The 15968-nt window shown below is 41.5% G+C and overlaps 1 protein-coding gene across 1 annotated transcript in view; it reads left to right on the top strand.

Moving 5' to 3' along the window:
- Positions 1-15968, top strand: part of LOC140199082 (cilia- and flagella-associated protein 47-like) — a 697686-nt gene that overhangs the window by 66020 nt on the left and 615698 nt on the right. Inside the window, exons 8-9 of the mRNA XM_072260570.1 lie at positions 1980-2209; positions 3668-3860. Of these exons, the coding sequence (XP_072116671.1) occupies positions 1980-2209; positions 3668-3860 (423 nt within the window). The remainder of the gene's footprint in view (positions 1-1979; positions 2210-3667; positions 3861-15968) is intronic.

Genomic DNA, 15968 nt, shown 5'->3' with positions numbered 1-15968 from the left:
TTTGTGCATGACAGAATCCTACCAATAACAATGTGATTAAGGATTAAGTATTTTTTAAAGTGATGTTTATTGAGGGATAAATAAACATCCCTCAATATTGTCCAGTTTTATGATTAAGCTTAGGAATCTTCCATTGAGAGAACAGAGATAGCCTTCATTTAGTGGCTCCTCCAAATATGGTAAATCCCTCCTTGGTTATGCGCAGGAATTTTAGAAAAGACTTTTATGCTTGATCTCTTGGAATGGCACTTCAATCTCAACTTTCTGACATGGGCAACTCAGTGTAACCAATTGAACCAAAACTTATCATTCACGATTTGTCTGGATACCTACCTCAGAACCTCCTGTCCTGCTCTAGTTTTCGGTCTGATTTGGAGTAATATTTGGTGAAAAAGTGATAAAATTGCACTGGACAGTTTAAGATGGTGCTACTGAAGCCAAATGACAATTTACTGGTGGCTCCTAAAGCAAGAAATACAATTAAATACATTATTAGTAATTCTTTTTCTGTTAAAATTCATGGTAAATGATCACTGCAGACAGTGAGGAGGCAAGCAAAGGCGTGGCTGACTAGAGGGTCAAAGGGTGCAAGAGGGATTCAGGGAGAGATGGAAGCATGTAAGAGGAGAAGTGGTCGGAGTGAGGTTGAAATGGTTGGGGTATGTGAAGCGGAGGAAAGTCGGGGTGGAGTGGGCCTGTCCACCTAAACTGAGAGCGAGGTCTGATCGATATAAGCACTAGGCCGATTTGGAAAGTTCGAATACGGATCAGAACTTGGTGGCAGGGTCCACGCCCAGAGTGTATTGATGCAACAGGAATTGGGTCCTAGTGCGAGGAACAGCATGATGTTTGGATGACTTAAATGCTGGGCCAGATGGATTTATCGACAGAGTGTTGGAACCAGGGGTGAGCGTCGGACCAGTTCTGCTTGCTGCTTCATGGCGTTTGCTCCGCTCTTTGCTACACTGAGTCTGAGGTTGTGAGCCTGCTCTGGCTACTCCAGACTTCGAGCTCCGTGATGTTTTACTCCGCTCTGTGATTAACTGAGGCTGAGGGTTGGGGCCTGCTCCTGCTGCATCAGGCTTGCTATCTGTGGACTCACTTTTGTTCTGAATCCTGTTTGCTTGCTTTCATTGTTTGCATGATTTTTTAACTTTCTGCATAGTTGGTGTTTGTTGGCCTTTTTTAATGGGTTCTTTTGGGTTTCTTGTTTTGTGGTTGCCTGTAAGGAATGAATCTTAAGATTTTAGAGTGTATACATACTTTGATAATAAATATACTTTGAACTTTGAGAGGTGGATCAGAAGCTGAAGTATTTTGGAGAAGGTGGTTCAGAACTCTCATAAGTAAGTAGAGTAGCCTTTCAAACAGAATATATGCTGCATTTAAAAAAAATTGCATTCTAAGCTTGTTACAAACTTCCTGTAGTTGATCAAGCACTATACTATCTTGGTTTTGTTGAAATCAGAATGAAGATAAGATGTGCTTATTCCACTTAAAGTGGTGCACTCTCAACAGAGCGAGAGCAGGAGTTTGTAGTACGGGAGACAATATGGTGAAGTGGGTTTAAAGACCAGTGAATCCTGTGAGTGTGGCAAAAGGGTGCAGAACATTGAACACGTTCTGCGCAACTGCCCACTCTCACCTGATTTAGCTGACACTGACCTGCTCAACATCAACCAAACAACACTAGAGTGGCTGGCTGTCTGGTGTGACAAGCTATGATGATGATTCCACTTAAACAAATGCACAATTGAATTTAACCATAATTTACTTCACATTGGCATTATGTCTACTGTGCCCACTGTAGTGTATCCTATCATGTGTAGGCAGGAAAATTTGGGGCATATTATCAATAATGAGGTTGAATTGCAAAGTTTATGGTGCCAATCTCATCATTGCAGGAAATGTTTATAACTTCTCGAGATCTTAATCTGAAAGTATGCACATGGAATTGTTTGTTTTATTTCTGTTTGTAGGTCAACGGCAAATTGAGTTAGCACTTACTGGAATAGGGGTCCCTGTGAGCTTAACCATCAGTCCAGTGACTGACTTTGATTTCAAGGAATGTCTTCTTGGTGAAAAAGTGAACGTTAACAGCACTCTTCGAAATGACTCACTTTTACTTCCACTCACCTTCCGGTTTCGTAAGATAGCCCATTTTCGAGTTACTCCTGCAAAGGGAGACCTTAAGCCTGGGCAGTCAATGGTAAATATTTTGCAAATAGTTTGTAATTTTCTCAATTACCTTATGTTTAAATTCCATAGATTTCAGAGAAGTTAATGGATTATTGCTGTAGGAATTATGAAGTGATTGCCACATGTGGCCTTCCTTTTATTTCATAGAGGAAATTTTTAAGTGAATTGCTGACTTAAACAACTATAGGTGCTTTGTTTTGAGATTTTTTTGGTAATGTTGAGCAGCAATTAAAATTCTTCTCAGGGTAACTAAATTGGTGTGTGAAATGAGTTTATAATGGCTTCAAGTGAGTTCCTGTTGGATTTGGATTCATAACAACTTTCTTGAAGTACATGAACAGATATATCCACTCTGTTTCAATAATTATGCGAAAATACACAGGAAATTGGTTTGCGATTATTTTTAGCAATGCATTTATTTTTGTTTAGTCAGCAGGATCTTTAGACTAAAACAGTTATGGAAAATAATAATAATTACCAGGCCGAAATGCCTGTTTCTGTGCTGTAGTGTTCTAGGTGAAAGTTCTTGGTTCTGTAGCTTGTAGTGTGCTGAGTTGAAAGCTCACTGCTTGATCATCAAGAGGGTATATTTTCACCTTCGGGTGTTTTTTTTCTGATCAAAGAAAATTGTTGAGCTTCCCTTAACTTTATTTAACTATATTTATCTTTTTCCATTCACTTAGCCATCTTCTTTAGATGTGAACTGTTTCCCACATTACAGAAAAAAAATGAAACCTCCAGATTTAGTTGAATAGTTTAAAAATTGAAAGATAGGTATTTCTCTGGTAATTCCTTTTTGAAGGTAGTAATAACAAGCCTGAGAATCTGAGCCTGTGGATCAAGACACAGTTTTACATTTGAGTATTTTTTTCATCTAGTGCTTCGTAATTAAGTCTTAGGAAGCTAGAATGACAATTAATATCTTTCATAAAGATGGCTCTATTAGTCATTGTGAAGATGTCACTACGTCATTTCCATATGCCATAGGGAATACATAAGGGTAAATCAGTTCATAGTAGACATGTGAATCATCTGATGGTCAGAGCATCATCCTTGGAATCATATTAAAAGGATGTGAGGGAGTTGCTCTTCAGTTTTCTAGGTTCTTTAATTATTATAAACAACATCAATTTAATTCAACAGTATAAAATACTTCTAATCTGTGAGTATGCATGTTGCGTCTGTTTGCATGTGTGGTGCTTCTTTTTAACCAATGCACCAGTCAACCATTATTTGAAGATGGAAGAGGACAGAACAACTGGCTCTAAAACATATTTTAGAAAAAATTCTCCTTATGGGTAACAGAGATGGTGGGATCATAAGTAGTAAAATATATGAGAACATATGTACTCGTAATAAGGAGAAAGACAGTCCCATGTAGTGCAATTTTTTTTGTAGAAAGCTACTTTGATTTCATGACAAAAACTATTTATGTAAGTTAAATTGTTTTTACTTTTCTTTTGAACAGGAAGTTGTAATCTGTTTTGCTGCACACCAGCTTGGCAGTTTTAAAGTAAATCAAGTGATAGACTTTTTTGGTTTAGTCGTACTTCCTGACAATCCAGTAGAATTGAAGATGGAATCATTTCATCAGATAAAGATCACTTTCACAGGTGTGTGCAAATCTCCCATGAAGATACCAGATGGAAAGTGTATTCCTGGTAGGTTTACAGCTCAGTTAATCTACTTCGGTGTTCATTGCCAAGGACAATTGTATATATTTTGTTGCCTTACTAGTCTTGTACACTATTCTGTCTTGTAAACCTATTTTGTTATTTACTGAGTCTTGACTTTAGCTGAATTTTATTTACAAATGGCTTAAAGTTCTACAATACCCTTGGTTAGTACATCTTTGATTTAAAATTGTTAATTACATTTGGATGTAAGAGAAGAAGTTGTTCCTGACTTTTTACCTTGTTGAAAAATTGTTGCTACAAATTTGTAGCTGTTTGCGGTATGGGAGCATTAAGTTGTCTTTACAAGGGAGATTTATTCTGTGAGATTGAAGTTTCTCTTTTATAAATCTTTTAATTTTACTTTTGTGTTGCTAATTGATAATTAGTTATACATAAGTTACTATTGATTAAATTGGACATTTTTAAAAATATTTAATATTGATTTTAAGTGAATAAAAATATTTAAATAATGAAATCTATTAAAGTGAAATGATGTATTTTTGAGATCGATTTTGACTCAAAGTAGGCAAGTGCAATTGGGAAAATGCGAAATAAACTCAATAGTTTAAACTTTTGAACTTGCTTTGTTTAACTCCCTATCCACTTTCCGTGTAGAATCAGTGCAAAGAATGGCAAGACTAGAACTTTTCAGGCAATGCTGGCATTCCCAAGCTGATCCCCTAGCTTTGAGGTTTGTGACGTATTGTGAAATTTAAGAGCATCCTGAAGGAGGGAAGTGCATATAGATCCCGAGAGAAAATGTGTCTTTACTCTCCCTTCAAATCCATGAAGAAAGCTACTGATGGCATGAATTTGTACAGGCTTATATAGGATGTTCCATCATTCAAAGTTCAAAAGTTCAAAGTAAAATTATTATCAAGTATGTATATGTTACCATGTACTATCCTGAGATTCAATTTCTTGTGGGCATTCATATAAATAGAAAGAAACACAATAGCATCAATAAAAAAAAAACACACAAGAGAGACGGACAAAGAACCAATGTGCAAAAGACAATGAATTGGGCAAATACAAAAATAAGATAAATTAAACAATATAATAATAATAAATAAGTGAGCAAAAATATTGAGAACATGAGTTATAGAGCCCTTTAAAGTGAATCTATAGGTGGTGTATCAGTTCAGTTCTGTTCTGAATGTAGTTATCCCCTCTGGTTCAAGAGCCTGATGGTTGGGGGCTAATAACTGTTCCTGTGGGACTTGTTTGTAGATAGAAAGGCTCTGGGTACTCCTGAAAGAATACCCATCTCTGTGTTTATATGATTTATTCAATTAATCCTCTGATCAATGGAGACATTCTCCTGAAGTTAATGGCGGCAAGCTCTATAGTGGTAGTGCTATCACATGCAAGTGTTCAAACTCTCTCTGATTATCAAATATCATTACCAAATATTTGTGTGCTGTAAGAATTATTTGTCCTGCGTATCTAGGCACAGGCTGCAATTTTCAATGGTTTATGACTGGATTACAGCATTGTGCAACCATTAGAAACCATCCCATATGCTGATCTTATGGTGGAATAAAGGTAATTGGTAATTGCTTAAGTAGCTGAAAACGAATGGCTGTGGGATACCGTTTTGAGGAACTTCTGCTGTAATGTCCTGGAGCTGAGGGGAATAGGCTGTGTTAACCATAGTCATCTTTCTTTGTACTGAGAATGATTTTAGCCAGTGAAAGGTTTTCTCGATTCCCATTGGTTCAGTTTTATCAGGGCTACTTGAAGTTTCATGTAAACAAATGCTGCTTTGACGTCAAAAATCAAAATGTTGTTTTATTAACTGCTGGGTGGATTGATTCAGGGTCAATGTTTTCTAACAGTTGTTTGGAACTGTTCCCACTTGCTTCAAAAAGGCAACAATTATACCAATGCCTAAGAAGAATAATGTGAACTTCCTTTAATGACAATCACCCTGTAGCACTCACCTCAACAGTGATAAAATGCTTTGAGAGGTTGGTCATGACTAGACTGAACTCCTGCGCCAGCAAGGACCTGAACCCATTGCAGTTTGCCTATCGCCACAATAGGTCAATGGTAGACGCAATCTCAATGGCTCTCCACGTGGCTTTGGACCACCTGGACAACACAAACACCTATGTTAGGATGCTGTTCATTGACTATAGTTGAGCATTTAATATCATCATTCCCACAATCCTGATTGAGAAGTTGCAGAACCTGGGCCTCTTTACCTCCCTCTGCAACTGGATCCTTGACTTCCTAACTGGAAGACCACAATCTGTGTGAATTGGTGATAATGTATCCTCCTCTCTGATGATCAACACTGGCGCACCTCAGGGGTGTGTGCTTAGCCCACTGCTCAACTCTCTATATACCCCTGACTGTGTGGCTAGGTAGAGCTCAAGTACCAACTATAAATTTGCTGACGATACAACCATTGTTGGTAGAATCTCAGGTAGTGACGAGAGGGCGTATAGGAGTGAGATATACCAACCAGTGGAGTGGTGCCGCAGCAACAATCTGGTACTCAGTGTCAGTAAGACGAAAGAGCTGATTGTGGACTTCAGGAAGGGTAAGACGAAGGAACACATAGCAATCCTCATAGAGGGATCAGAAGTGGAGAGAGTGAGCAGTTTCAAGTTCTTAGGTGTCAAGATCTCTGAGGATCCAACCTGAGCCCAACATATTGATGTAGTTATAAAGAAGACAAAACAGTGACTATACTTCATTAGGAGTATGAAGATCACTGTCTGGTGGGGGGGGGGGGGGGGTGTGCTTGCTACACAGGACCGAAAGAAGCTGCAGAGGGTTGTAAATCTAGTCAGCTCCATCTGGGGTACTAGCCTACAAAGTACCCAGGACGTCTTCAAGGAGCGGTGTCTCAGAAAGGGAGTGTCTATTATTAAGGACCTCCAGCACCCAGGGCATGTCCTCTTCTCACTGTTACCATCAGGTAGGAGGTACAGAAACCTGAAGGCACACACTCAGCGATTCAGGAACAGCTTTTTCCCCTCTGCCATCTGATTCCTAAATGGACTTTGAACCCTTGGATAAAGGCACTTTTCTTGATATACAGTATTTTTGTTTTTTTTACACTTTTTTAATCTATTCAATATATGTATATTGTAATTGATTTACTTATTTATTATTACGATTTTTATTTTCTTTTTCTCTCTGCTATATTATGTATTGCATTGAACTTCTGCTGCTCAGTTAACAAATTTCACGACACATGCTGGTGATAATAAACCTGATTCTGATTCTTCAGCATTACTGTTGGGAACTTGGCATGGTTGAAAGCGTTTGCTTTATTTGAGTACATTATGTTGTTTATTGATATCATTTATTACAGAGTTAATCTATGAAGCAGATTTATGGACAAACTCAAAAGTTGAAGAAGATGACTCCACAGCCAAATGGTTGCCTGATGAGAGTTTAGCCTGTTGATGTAGGGATAGATCCCAGTACTGATTGAGAAACAAATTGAACACCACATTCCAGCAACATATGGACTCACATTCAAGGACTCTTCATCTCATGTTCTTGATATTTATTGCTTGTTTATTATTCTTATTATTTCTTTTTAAAAATTTTTGTATTTGCACACTGGTTGTCTGCCATGGTGCAGTCTTTCATTGGATTTATTGAGTATGCTCGGAATCTCAGGGTTGTATATGGTGACAAATATGTACTTTGATAATATATTTACTCGGAACTTTGAAAGCTTATATGACCAACCAGCTCCATCAGGATGGTTGCAGTGACGAGCGCTTTGGGTGGAGGACAAGGGACTCAAAACACTGTCAGGATGGCAATGAACGATCTCGGTGATGGGAACTCTTTCACCAGGAGTCTCCTCACCAAGAGAGTCTTGATAGATTGCTCTATTTTCAAGATGAAGGACACCTATTCCCATCAGGTTTTATCAAGTAACAGGTACATTGATGTTAACTTCAGGTACCTCGGTGGGGTGGCGGAAAATGCCATAGGACTTTCAGGAGAAGGAGAATTAAAGTTAAAGTCTGTCCTGAACCTCAGATTCATCAGGTCGGTGCTTACGCCGGTATCTGTGGCATGAAGCGACTGTGAGTATGAGACTCCCCCCTGGATAGGACGCCAGTCTGTCGTGAGGTTAACCTCCAGCATTTTGATGGTACCCATTTTCAGCTGGGTGGACTGGAGCAGTGTGTGGTTAAGTGCCTTGCTCAAGGACACAACACGCTGCCTCGGCTGGGGTTCGAACTCACGACTTTCAGATCGCTAGTCCAACGCCTTTACTACTTGGCCACTTGCCACACAGCAGAAAGGGAATAAACATGTGTAATGTTATCAGAAAATCCTTCAGGGAGGGGAGGATGATGAGCTGAAGGTGTAGCCGCCTGTTGTGGATGACCTCACCTTACAGGCTTGATAGGTTGAGGGAACAGAAAACTGTGTTGATATCAAAGACCTGTTTGGATCTGCACCATCCACCATGGTTACCTGATATATGCAAGACAACCCAGACTGTGTAGTAACTGCAATAAACCTGGACATGTGATGGCCCAATGTGTTACAATCATCTGCGAGATCTGCAAACAAGATGGCCCCTAGACAAAGAACTGCAGAGAAAACAAAAGTTGCAACCTTTGTGGAGAGGAAAGCCATCTCTACAAGGCCTGCTCAAAACGTGCCTGTGTCTATGCTCAGGCAATAAGAGGGGATGCTGGGAACAACTATCACTAGAGAAATGCCAATTTGCCCACTATTAGTGCAGAGCCCCCTGCAGAGATTGTGATTGACACCAGGACTGTAGAGAGGCCATCCACCTCAAAGTCCAGATACAAGCTCTCAGGCCCCTCGCCATTAGAAGAGAGGATGGCAGTGGAACAAGAAGGGGAACGGCATGTGATGAAAAGAAAGAAGTCTCAGAAGGGAATATCTAAGAGACAGTGGGCTTATGAGCGTAAAAGTAATAGAAAAATAGAGCAATGCCACAGGCAGATGTAAACTCTCCTCATTGAAGGATGAAGTAATTAGGGGAAACTGACAAGGCAGGCAGGGAAAGTGTCAAAATAGAGATGACAAAGAGGAGGGGAGCCTACGGACAAATATAGTCGAAGGAGACATACAACCTGCCATCACCCAGCTCCAGGTGACCGGGAGTGGTACAGAAGCCATTGGCCCATGCTCCAGGAGTCTGGGAACAGCAGAAGAGCCACAAGCCAGAAGCCAGTGGGCATAAAGGCTCAGACTGATTGTCAATGGACTGTATCTATGATCCCTGAGCTCAGATAAGTATGGAGATAAACCTGCCATCTCTAATCATTACAGCGCAGCATGAAAGAGCACTGTACAATATATTTACACCTTGCAATACCTCACCAAAGTTGGGCAGATGTGATTTTTTTTTTCACAAGAGTTAGGCTGTCACACTTCCACAGTTATTGGATGAGGTTGCAGTGATGGTCCCAGGGATTCTTTATAGGATTGGGAGGGATGGATGTGGTGGGGATGATAGTCATGTCCTCAGTCTTGGGATTCTGCTGTATGGAGATAACTTCTCTATCACTGAAGTCAAAGAGATGTTGGATGGGCAGATCCTTGTAGCTGATATAAATGATCTTAACAATATGCTTCAAATAATCAATGCTGAGTGAACTGCTAGCTATGCTCCAGTAGCTCCCACCGTTGCTGATGACAGCTCTGTGCATCTCCTGGCCAGTGACTCATTTATGCACTTGGACAATCCAGCAGTGATGATAAGAATGGACAGCAACTACAGACTATTGTCAGCACGGAAGTGTAGTGGTTAGTGCAACGCTTTATAACACCAGCAATAGGTGTTCAATTCTTGCCACTGTCTTTAAGGGGTTTGTATATTTTTCCCATGACTGTGTAGATTTCCTTTGGTTGCTCCTGTTTCATCCCATGTATGGGTGAGAGTTAGTAAGTTGTGGTCATGCTACGCTGAAGTCAAAATCATGGAAACATTTGTGGAGAGTCTGGTTCAGCCACTGACCCTGGAAGAGCTGACTGGCTCCATATAAAAGTTTGAAGTAAATTTATTATCAAAGTACATATATGTACATATAGGCTCCTTTTCATTTACTACAGCTCTGCCTTTAATACCATCATTCCAAATAAACTGATTCCTAAGCTCTGGAACCTGGGCCTTAGCACTCAGATCTGCAGCTGGATCTTCAACTTCCTCACAGACAGGACCCAGGCTGTAAAAATAGGGAACAAGCTCTCCTCTACAATCACTCTGAGCACCGGTGCCCCACAAGGCTGTGTACTCAGCCCCCTGCTGTACTCACTGTACACCCATGATTGTGTAGCCAAGTTCCCATCAAACTCAATAAATAAGTTTGCTGATGACACAACAATTGTAGGCCGTATCTCGGGTAATGATGAGTTTGAGTACAGAGAGAAAATTAAGAACCTGGTGGCATGGTGCAAAGACAATAACCTATCCCTCAATATCAGCAAGACGAAGGAATTGATTTTTGACTTCAGAAGGAGTAGCGGACCGCACGACCCCATTTACATTGGTGGTGCGCAAGTGGAACAGGTCAAAAGCTTTAAGTTCCTCGGGGTCAATATCACAAATGACCTGACTTGGTCCAACCAAGCAGAGTTCACTGCCAAGAAGGCCCACCAGCGCCTTTACTTCCTGAGAAAACTAAAGAAATTTGACCTGTCTCCTAAAACCCTCACTAATTTTTATCGATGCACCGTAGAAAGCATTCTTCTAGGGTGCATCACAACCTGGTATGGAAGTTGTCCTGTCCAAGACCGAAAGAAGCTGCAGAAGATCGTGAACACGGTGCAGCGCATCACACAAACCAATCTTCCGTCCGTGGACCCACTTTACACCACACGCTGTTGGAGCAGTGCTGCCAGGATAATCAAGGACACAATCCACCCAGCCAACACACTTTTCGTCCCTCTTCCCTCCGGGAGAAGGCTCAGGAACTTGAAGACTCGTACGGCCAGATTTGGGAGCAGCTTCTTTCCAACTGTGATAAGACTGCTGAATGGATCCTGACCCGGATCTGGGCCGTACCCTCCAAATATCCAGACCTGCCTCTCGGTTTTTTTACACTACCTTACTTTCCATTTTTCTATTTTCTGTTTATGATTTATAATTTAAATTTTTAATATTTACTAATTTTAACTATTTTTAATATTTAATATTTGTAATCCAGGGAGTGGGAAACGCAGAATCAAATATCGCTGTGAGGATTGTACGTTCTAGTATCAATTGTTTGGCGACAATAAAGTATAAAGTATGCAACCCTGAGATTCCTTTAAGTACAAAGAAACACAATAGGATCAATGAAAAACTGCACACAAGACAGACAAGCAACCTGTGTGCAAAAGACAACAAACTGCAAATACAAAAAGAAAAAAAAACAAAATAATAATAATAAATAAATAAGCAATAAATATTGAAAACATGAGATGAAGAATCCTTGTGAGTGAGTCCATAGGTTGTGGGAATAGTTTAGTCTTAGGATGAGGGAAGCTGAATGATCCCCAATGGTTCAAGATCCTGATAACTGTTTCTGAACTGTTCCCTTGGCACAAATAAAACTCAGGGAAGTGACAGCTTACAAGGAAAGTTGTAAACTCAGTTCTGTGGGTTTGGATGAGCCTGGACCTACTGGAAGTGTAGAATGTTAGCTTCTGGTTGCAGTATGTCAGATTCCATTAGGAAGGGCCTTATCACTCTCGTCAACAAGCAGAAGGGGGTGTGGGAGGACAGCAGGAACTAGAGACCCATTGCACTTCTGACTGCGGATTATACGATCCCGTACAAAGCTTTAGCCAACTTGGTCATAACTGATCTGGAGCGAGTTATCCATGCAGACCATGTCTGTACTGTTGCTAGCAGGAAAACAGTCTTGCACTGCTCAGGGAGACCCTCTCCTCAGAGGAGTGGATGCTTCCTTGGTCAGATTGGACTAGGAAAAGGCCTTCGGCAGGCTATCATACATGTACAAGATGGATGTGCTCTCCAAAATAATCTTTGGCGAGGGAATCAGAATTTGGATCCAACTGCTCTACACAGATATCCGTAGTGCAGTCCAAATCAATGGGCGGGTGACATAGATTCCCCATCATTTGGAGTCAGTTAGGGTCATCCACTTTCCTCTGTCTTGTTTGTGTGTTGCATGAAATCCTTTGCTGAATCCATCAAGAATGATAAGAGCATAAGAGGGGTGATATAGTCAGATAATGGAGGCATACAAGTTAAAACTTCCTTGTATGTTGATGTTGTCACTGTCTTCTTTTTGGAACCACAGTCAGTTTGCAGATTGATTCAGCATCTGTGATCAGTTTGAGTTGGCATTTGGTGTCAGAGTCAGCTGCAGGAAGAACAAGGCCATGCTCTTCAGAATTGGCTCTACCATTCTAATGTCCCCCTCACCATCATATCTGACTACCTGAAGGTGCCGGGAATCTGGTTCGAATGAGCTGAGGCATGTTACAAGAATTGGCTGGTGTGGATTGGGAAAGTCAATCAAAAATTGGGCCTGTAGAAATGGTTTTCCCTGTCAATAGCTAGGAAGAATTTAGTTATCAGTTATGATATGTTCTCAGGCCTGCTGTAAAGTAATCAACTTAGTGAAAGATGTTTCTTGGTCTGCCTGAAACTTGGTGGTCTTCCAGCACAGTGAAATGACTATAAGTGATTGCTGCTGATTGGCTTTATTGCCCACACTGTGCATGTTGAACATTCTCCAGCTTACCTGGGCTCCAAGATGGAGTGAGTCCAGTGGTTCACATTGTGCAAGTCCCAAGTCCCAGCTGACCTTGTTGTTGTGGACGATAGGTTGGTCCCTTTACCGTGTAACATCCCACTACCTGTTCTTTGTGGAAAAGTTCTTCCAAGTAAACACTTTTGACCACAAGTTCATCAGGCCTTGGTCATTGTGGAACATTCTGGTGACACTGCAAGACAGAGATGCCAAGGACTCTGTTAGCTTGTTCTTTGAGCAAATGTTTTGAGCAATCTGTCTCGTTGCCTAATCTGACCAACAAGCAACAAGACCTTGCTTGACTGGCGATAAGAGAGGCTCTCCCAGTCAGCATTTTTCTCTAGAGACAATGCTTCACCCCTAAAGTCCTGGAGACCATGGCTGCGGGGAAGAGACAGTCACCCACCTCTTTGTCAATAAACTATGAACTTAATAAGAAGTTGTGGAGAAGGGTGCAAAGCTTTGTGACCTGGTTCATCCCCAGCATCTTACTAACAGAAGGCTCTTTGATGTATGGGTTGTTCCCAGGGACATACATTAAGACAGACATTAGGTGCTTCTGTAAGGTAGTCAACTTGGTGAAAGATGCTTTCTGGTCTGCCTGAAACTTGATGGTCTTCCAGCACAGTGAGATGACTATATGTGATTGCTGCAGATGAGCTTTATTGCCCACACTGTGCACGTAGAAAGAGCTGTGTAACGAGTGAAACAACTTCTCAAAAATAACCTGAGGCAGAGGCTCTCTTTCAGGTTTTTAATGAAAAGACTTTTGTGAAACTACAGAGTTAAGTGAAATACGTATTCAAGTCAACAGAGAATCCTTGTGTGCCTGTATATACTAATATCGTTGATCATTTACACCACAGTTGTTAACTAACTTAGCACATATATGTAACACTCCATATCTATGTAGTGTAAGCAAGAGTAAACATGTAGTACAAAGATAAACTTAAACATAATTATGTTCTTTAACTATGTCTACTGAATGTTTACTAATACTACAAAAAACTTAAGACTCACAGATATTGTTGTTTCAAGGGCAAATAAAGAGTGGATGGAGATAAATGTCTTTCCTCCAGGTGCTTCAGATCAGAATAAGAACTACCAACCCAGGAAGTGGTATTTGTAGAAAAAACAGCTTGCCTACAGGAAGTAATGTTCATACAAAATGAACTCAAAAACATAAGAGATTCTGCAGATGCTGGAAATCTTGAGCAATACACACAAAATGTTGGAGGAACTCAGTAAGTCAGGCAGCATCTTTAGAAGGGAATAAACACTCAATGTTTCAGGTCTCGGCTGGAAACAGTGACTATTTATTTGCCTCCTTAGATGCCACCTGACTTACTGAATTCCTCCAGCATTTTATGTGTGTTTCCCAAGGCTGCAGGAGTACGTGCTGAGGGATGCACTGACATTTGGTGTAGTCAATGACAAGTGAAGCTCCTTCAATAATTCCAAAAGACTGAAGTAGGGTAAATACTGAAAGGCTTTTATTCGCAGTAAGACGTGACCTCCATGCTGAGTGTCTGCCTCTGGTCTGAGGGGGAGGAGCAGGGCGAAAACGCCTTTATTCAGGGATCTGTGGGAGGAGCCACAGGGGTAGTCAGCAGAGGGGCCTGTCCAGACAGTTAACCCAGTGACAACATATATATATATGGTCTACCACAACAAGGCACTGTGGGGAAGAACCATAGTCCAGGTTTCTTCTGCTTCTGCACATGGGGAGACTGAGTTGGGTGGGGAATCTTCTTGAACAATGAAAAGGGTGTATTACCCCAGGGGGTCACATGAGTGGCAATAGTGCTGGTTGTTTTTGTTTGTAAAAGAAGTTTACACTACTGAATGTTACAATCATGAATTTAAAAGTCTTTTCACTGTTTCTTCCTTTGTATCTATTTTTTATTATGAATAAAGTTTACTTTTAAAATTTAATTAAAGGACCACTAGCTTCCCTGCCAAGAGCCTGAAGAAATTGTTTTGATTAATTACAATCTGGATTTCAAAGGGTGCTTTAAAACTCAGTGTTCAGTTTCCAAGTGGGAAATGCAAAGTACTTAATACCTATTTAATATGTTTGCCCTGGGTACTAATACTGGAGCTATTACAGTTTGGTAGGAATCATATTTTGGCCATCCCTATTCCAAGTTGGTGAAAGTGGATTCATTTTAATGGATTGTCTTATTTTGTGATACTCTGCATTTAAAAAATCTGGGACATTGTCTCAGACCTAAGCAAGATTTAAGCACAGAAAGAGAAACCCACTTCAGGGGTAATCCTAGCAACACACATCAAAGTTGCTGGTGAACGCAGCAGGCCAAGCAGCTTCTGTAGGAAGAGGTGCAATCGACGTTTCAGGCCGAGACCCTTCGTCAGGACTAACTGAAGGAAGAGTGAGTAAGGGATTTGAAAGTTGGAGGGGGAGGAGGAGATCCAAAATGATAGGAGAAGACAGGAGGGGGAGGGATAGAGCCAAGAGCTGGACAGGTGATAGGCAAAAGGGGATACGAGAGGATCATGGGACAGGAGGTCCGGGAAGAAAGACAAGGAGAGGGGGACCCAGAGGATGGGCAAGGGGTATATTCAGAGGGACAGAGGGAGAAAAAGGAGAGTGAGAGAAAGAATGTGTGCATAAAAATAAGTAACAGATGGGGTACGAGGGGGAGGTGGGGCCTTAGCGGAAGTTAGAGAAGTCGATGTTCATGCCATCAGGTTGGAGGCTACCCAGACGGAATATAAGGTGTTGTTCCTCCAACCTGAGTGTGGCTTCACCTTTACAGTAGAGGAGGCCGTGGATAGACATGTCAGAATGGGAATGGGATGTGGAATTAAAATGTGTGGCCACTGGGAGATCCTGCTTTCTCTGGCGGACAGAGCGTAGATGTTCAGTAAGGCGGTCTCCCAGTCTGCGTCGGGTCTCGCCAATATATAAAAGGCCACATCGGGAGCACCGGACGCAGTATATCACCCCAGTCGACTCACAGGTGAAGTGTTGCCTCACCTGGAAGGACTGTTTGGGGCCCTGAATGGTGGTAAGGGAGGAAGTGTAAGGGCATGTGTAGCACTTATTCCGCTTACATGGATAAGTGCCAGGAGGGAGATCAGTGGGGAGGGATGGGGGGGACGAATGGAGAAGGGAGTTGTGTAGGGAGCGATCCCTGCGGAATGCAGAGAGAGGGGGGGAGGGAAAGATGTGCTTAGTGGTGGGATCCCGTTGGAGGTGACAGAGGTTACGGAGGATAATATGTTGGACCCAAAGGCTGGTGGGGTGGTAGGTGAGGACCAGGGGAACCCTATTCCTAGTGGGGTGGCGGGAGGATGGAGTGAGAGCAGATGTACGTGAAATGGGGGAGATGCGTTTAAGAGCAGA

This window comes from Mobula birostris, chromosome 6, assembly GCF_030028105.1.
Source record: "Mobula birostris isolate sMobBir1 chromosome 6, sMobBir1.hap1, whole genome shotgun sequence".
Taxonomy (NCBI): Eukaryota; Metazoa; Chordata; class Chondrichthyes; order Myliobatiformes; family Myliobatidae; genus Mobula; species Mobula birostris.
Note: the sequence above shows the minus strand (reverse complement) of the source record. Positions and strands in the feature narration are given on the sequence as shown.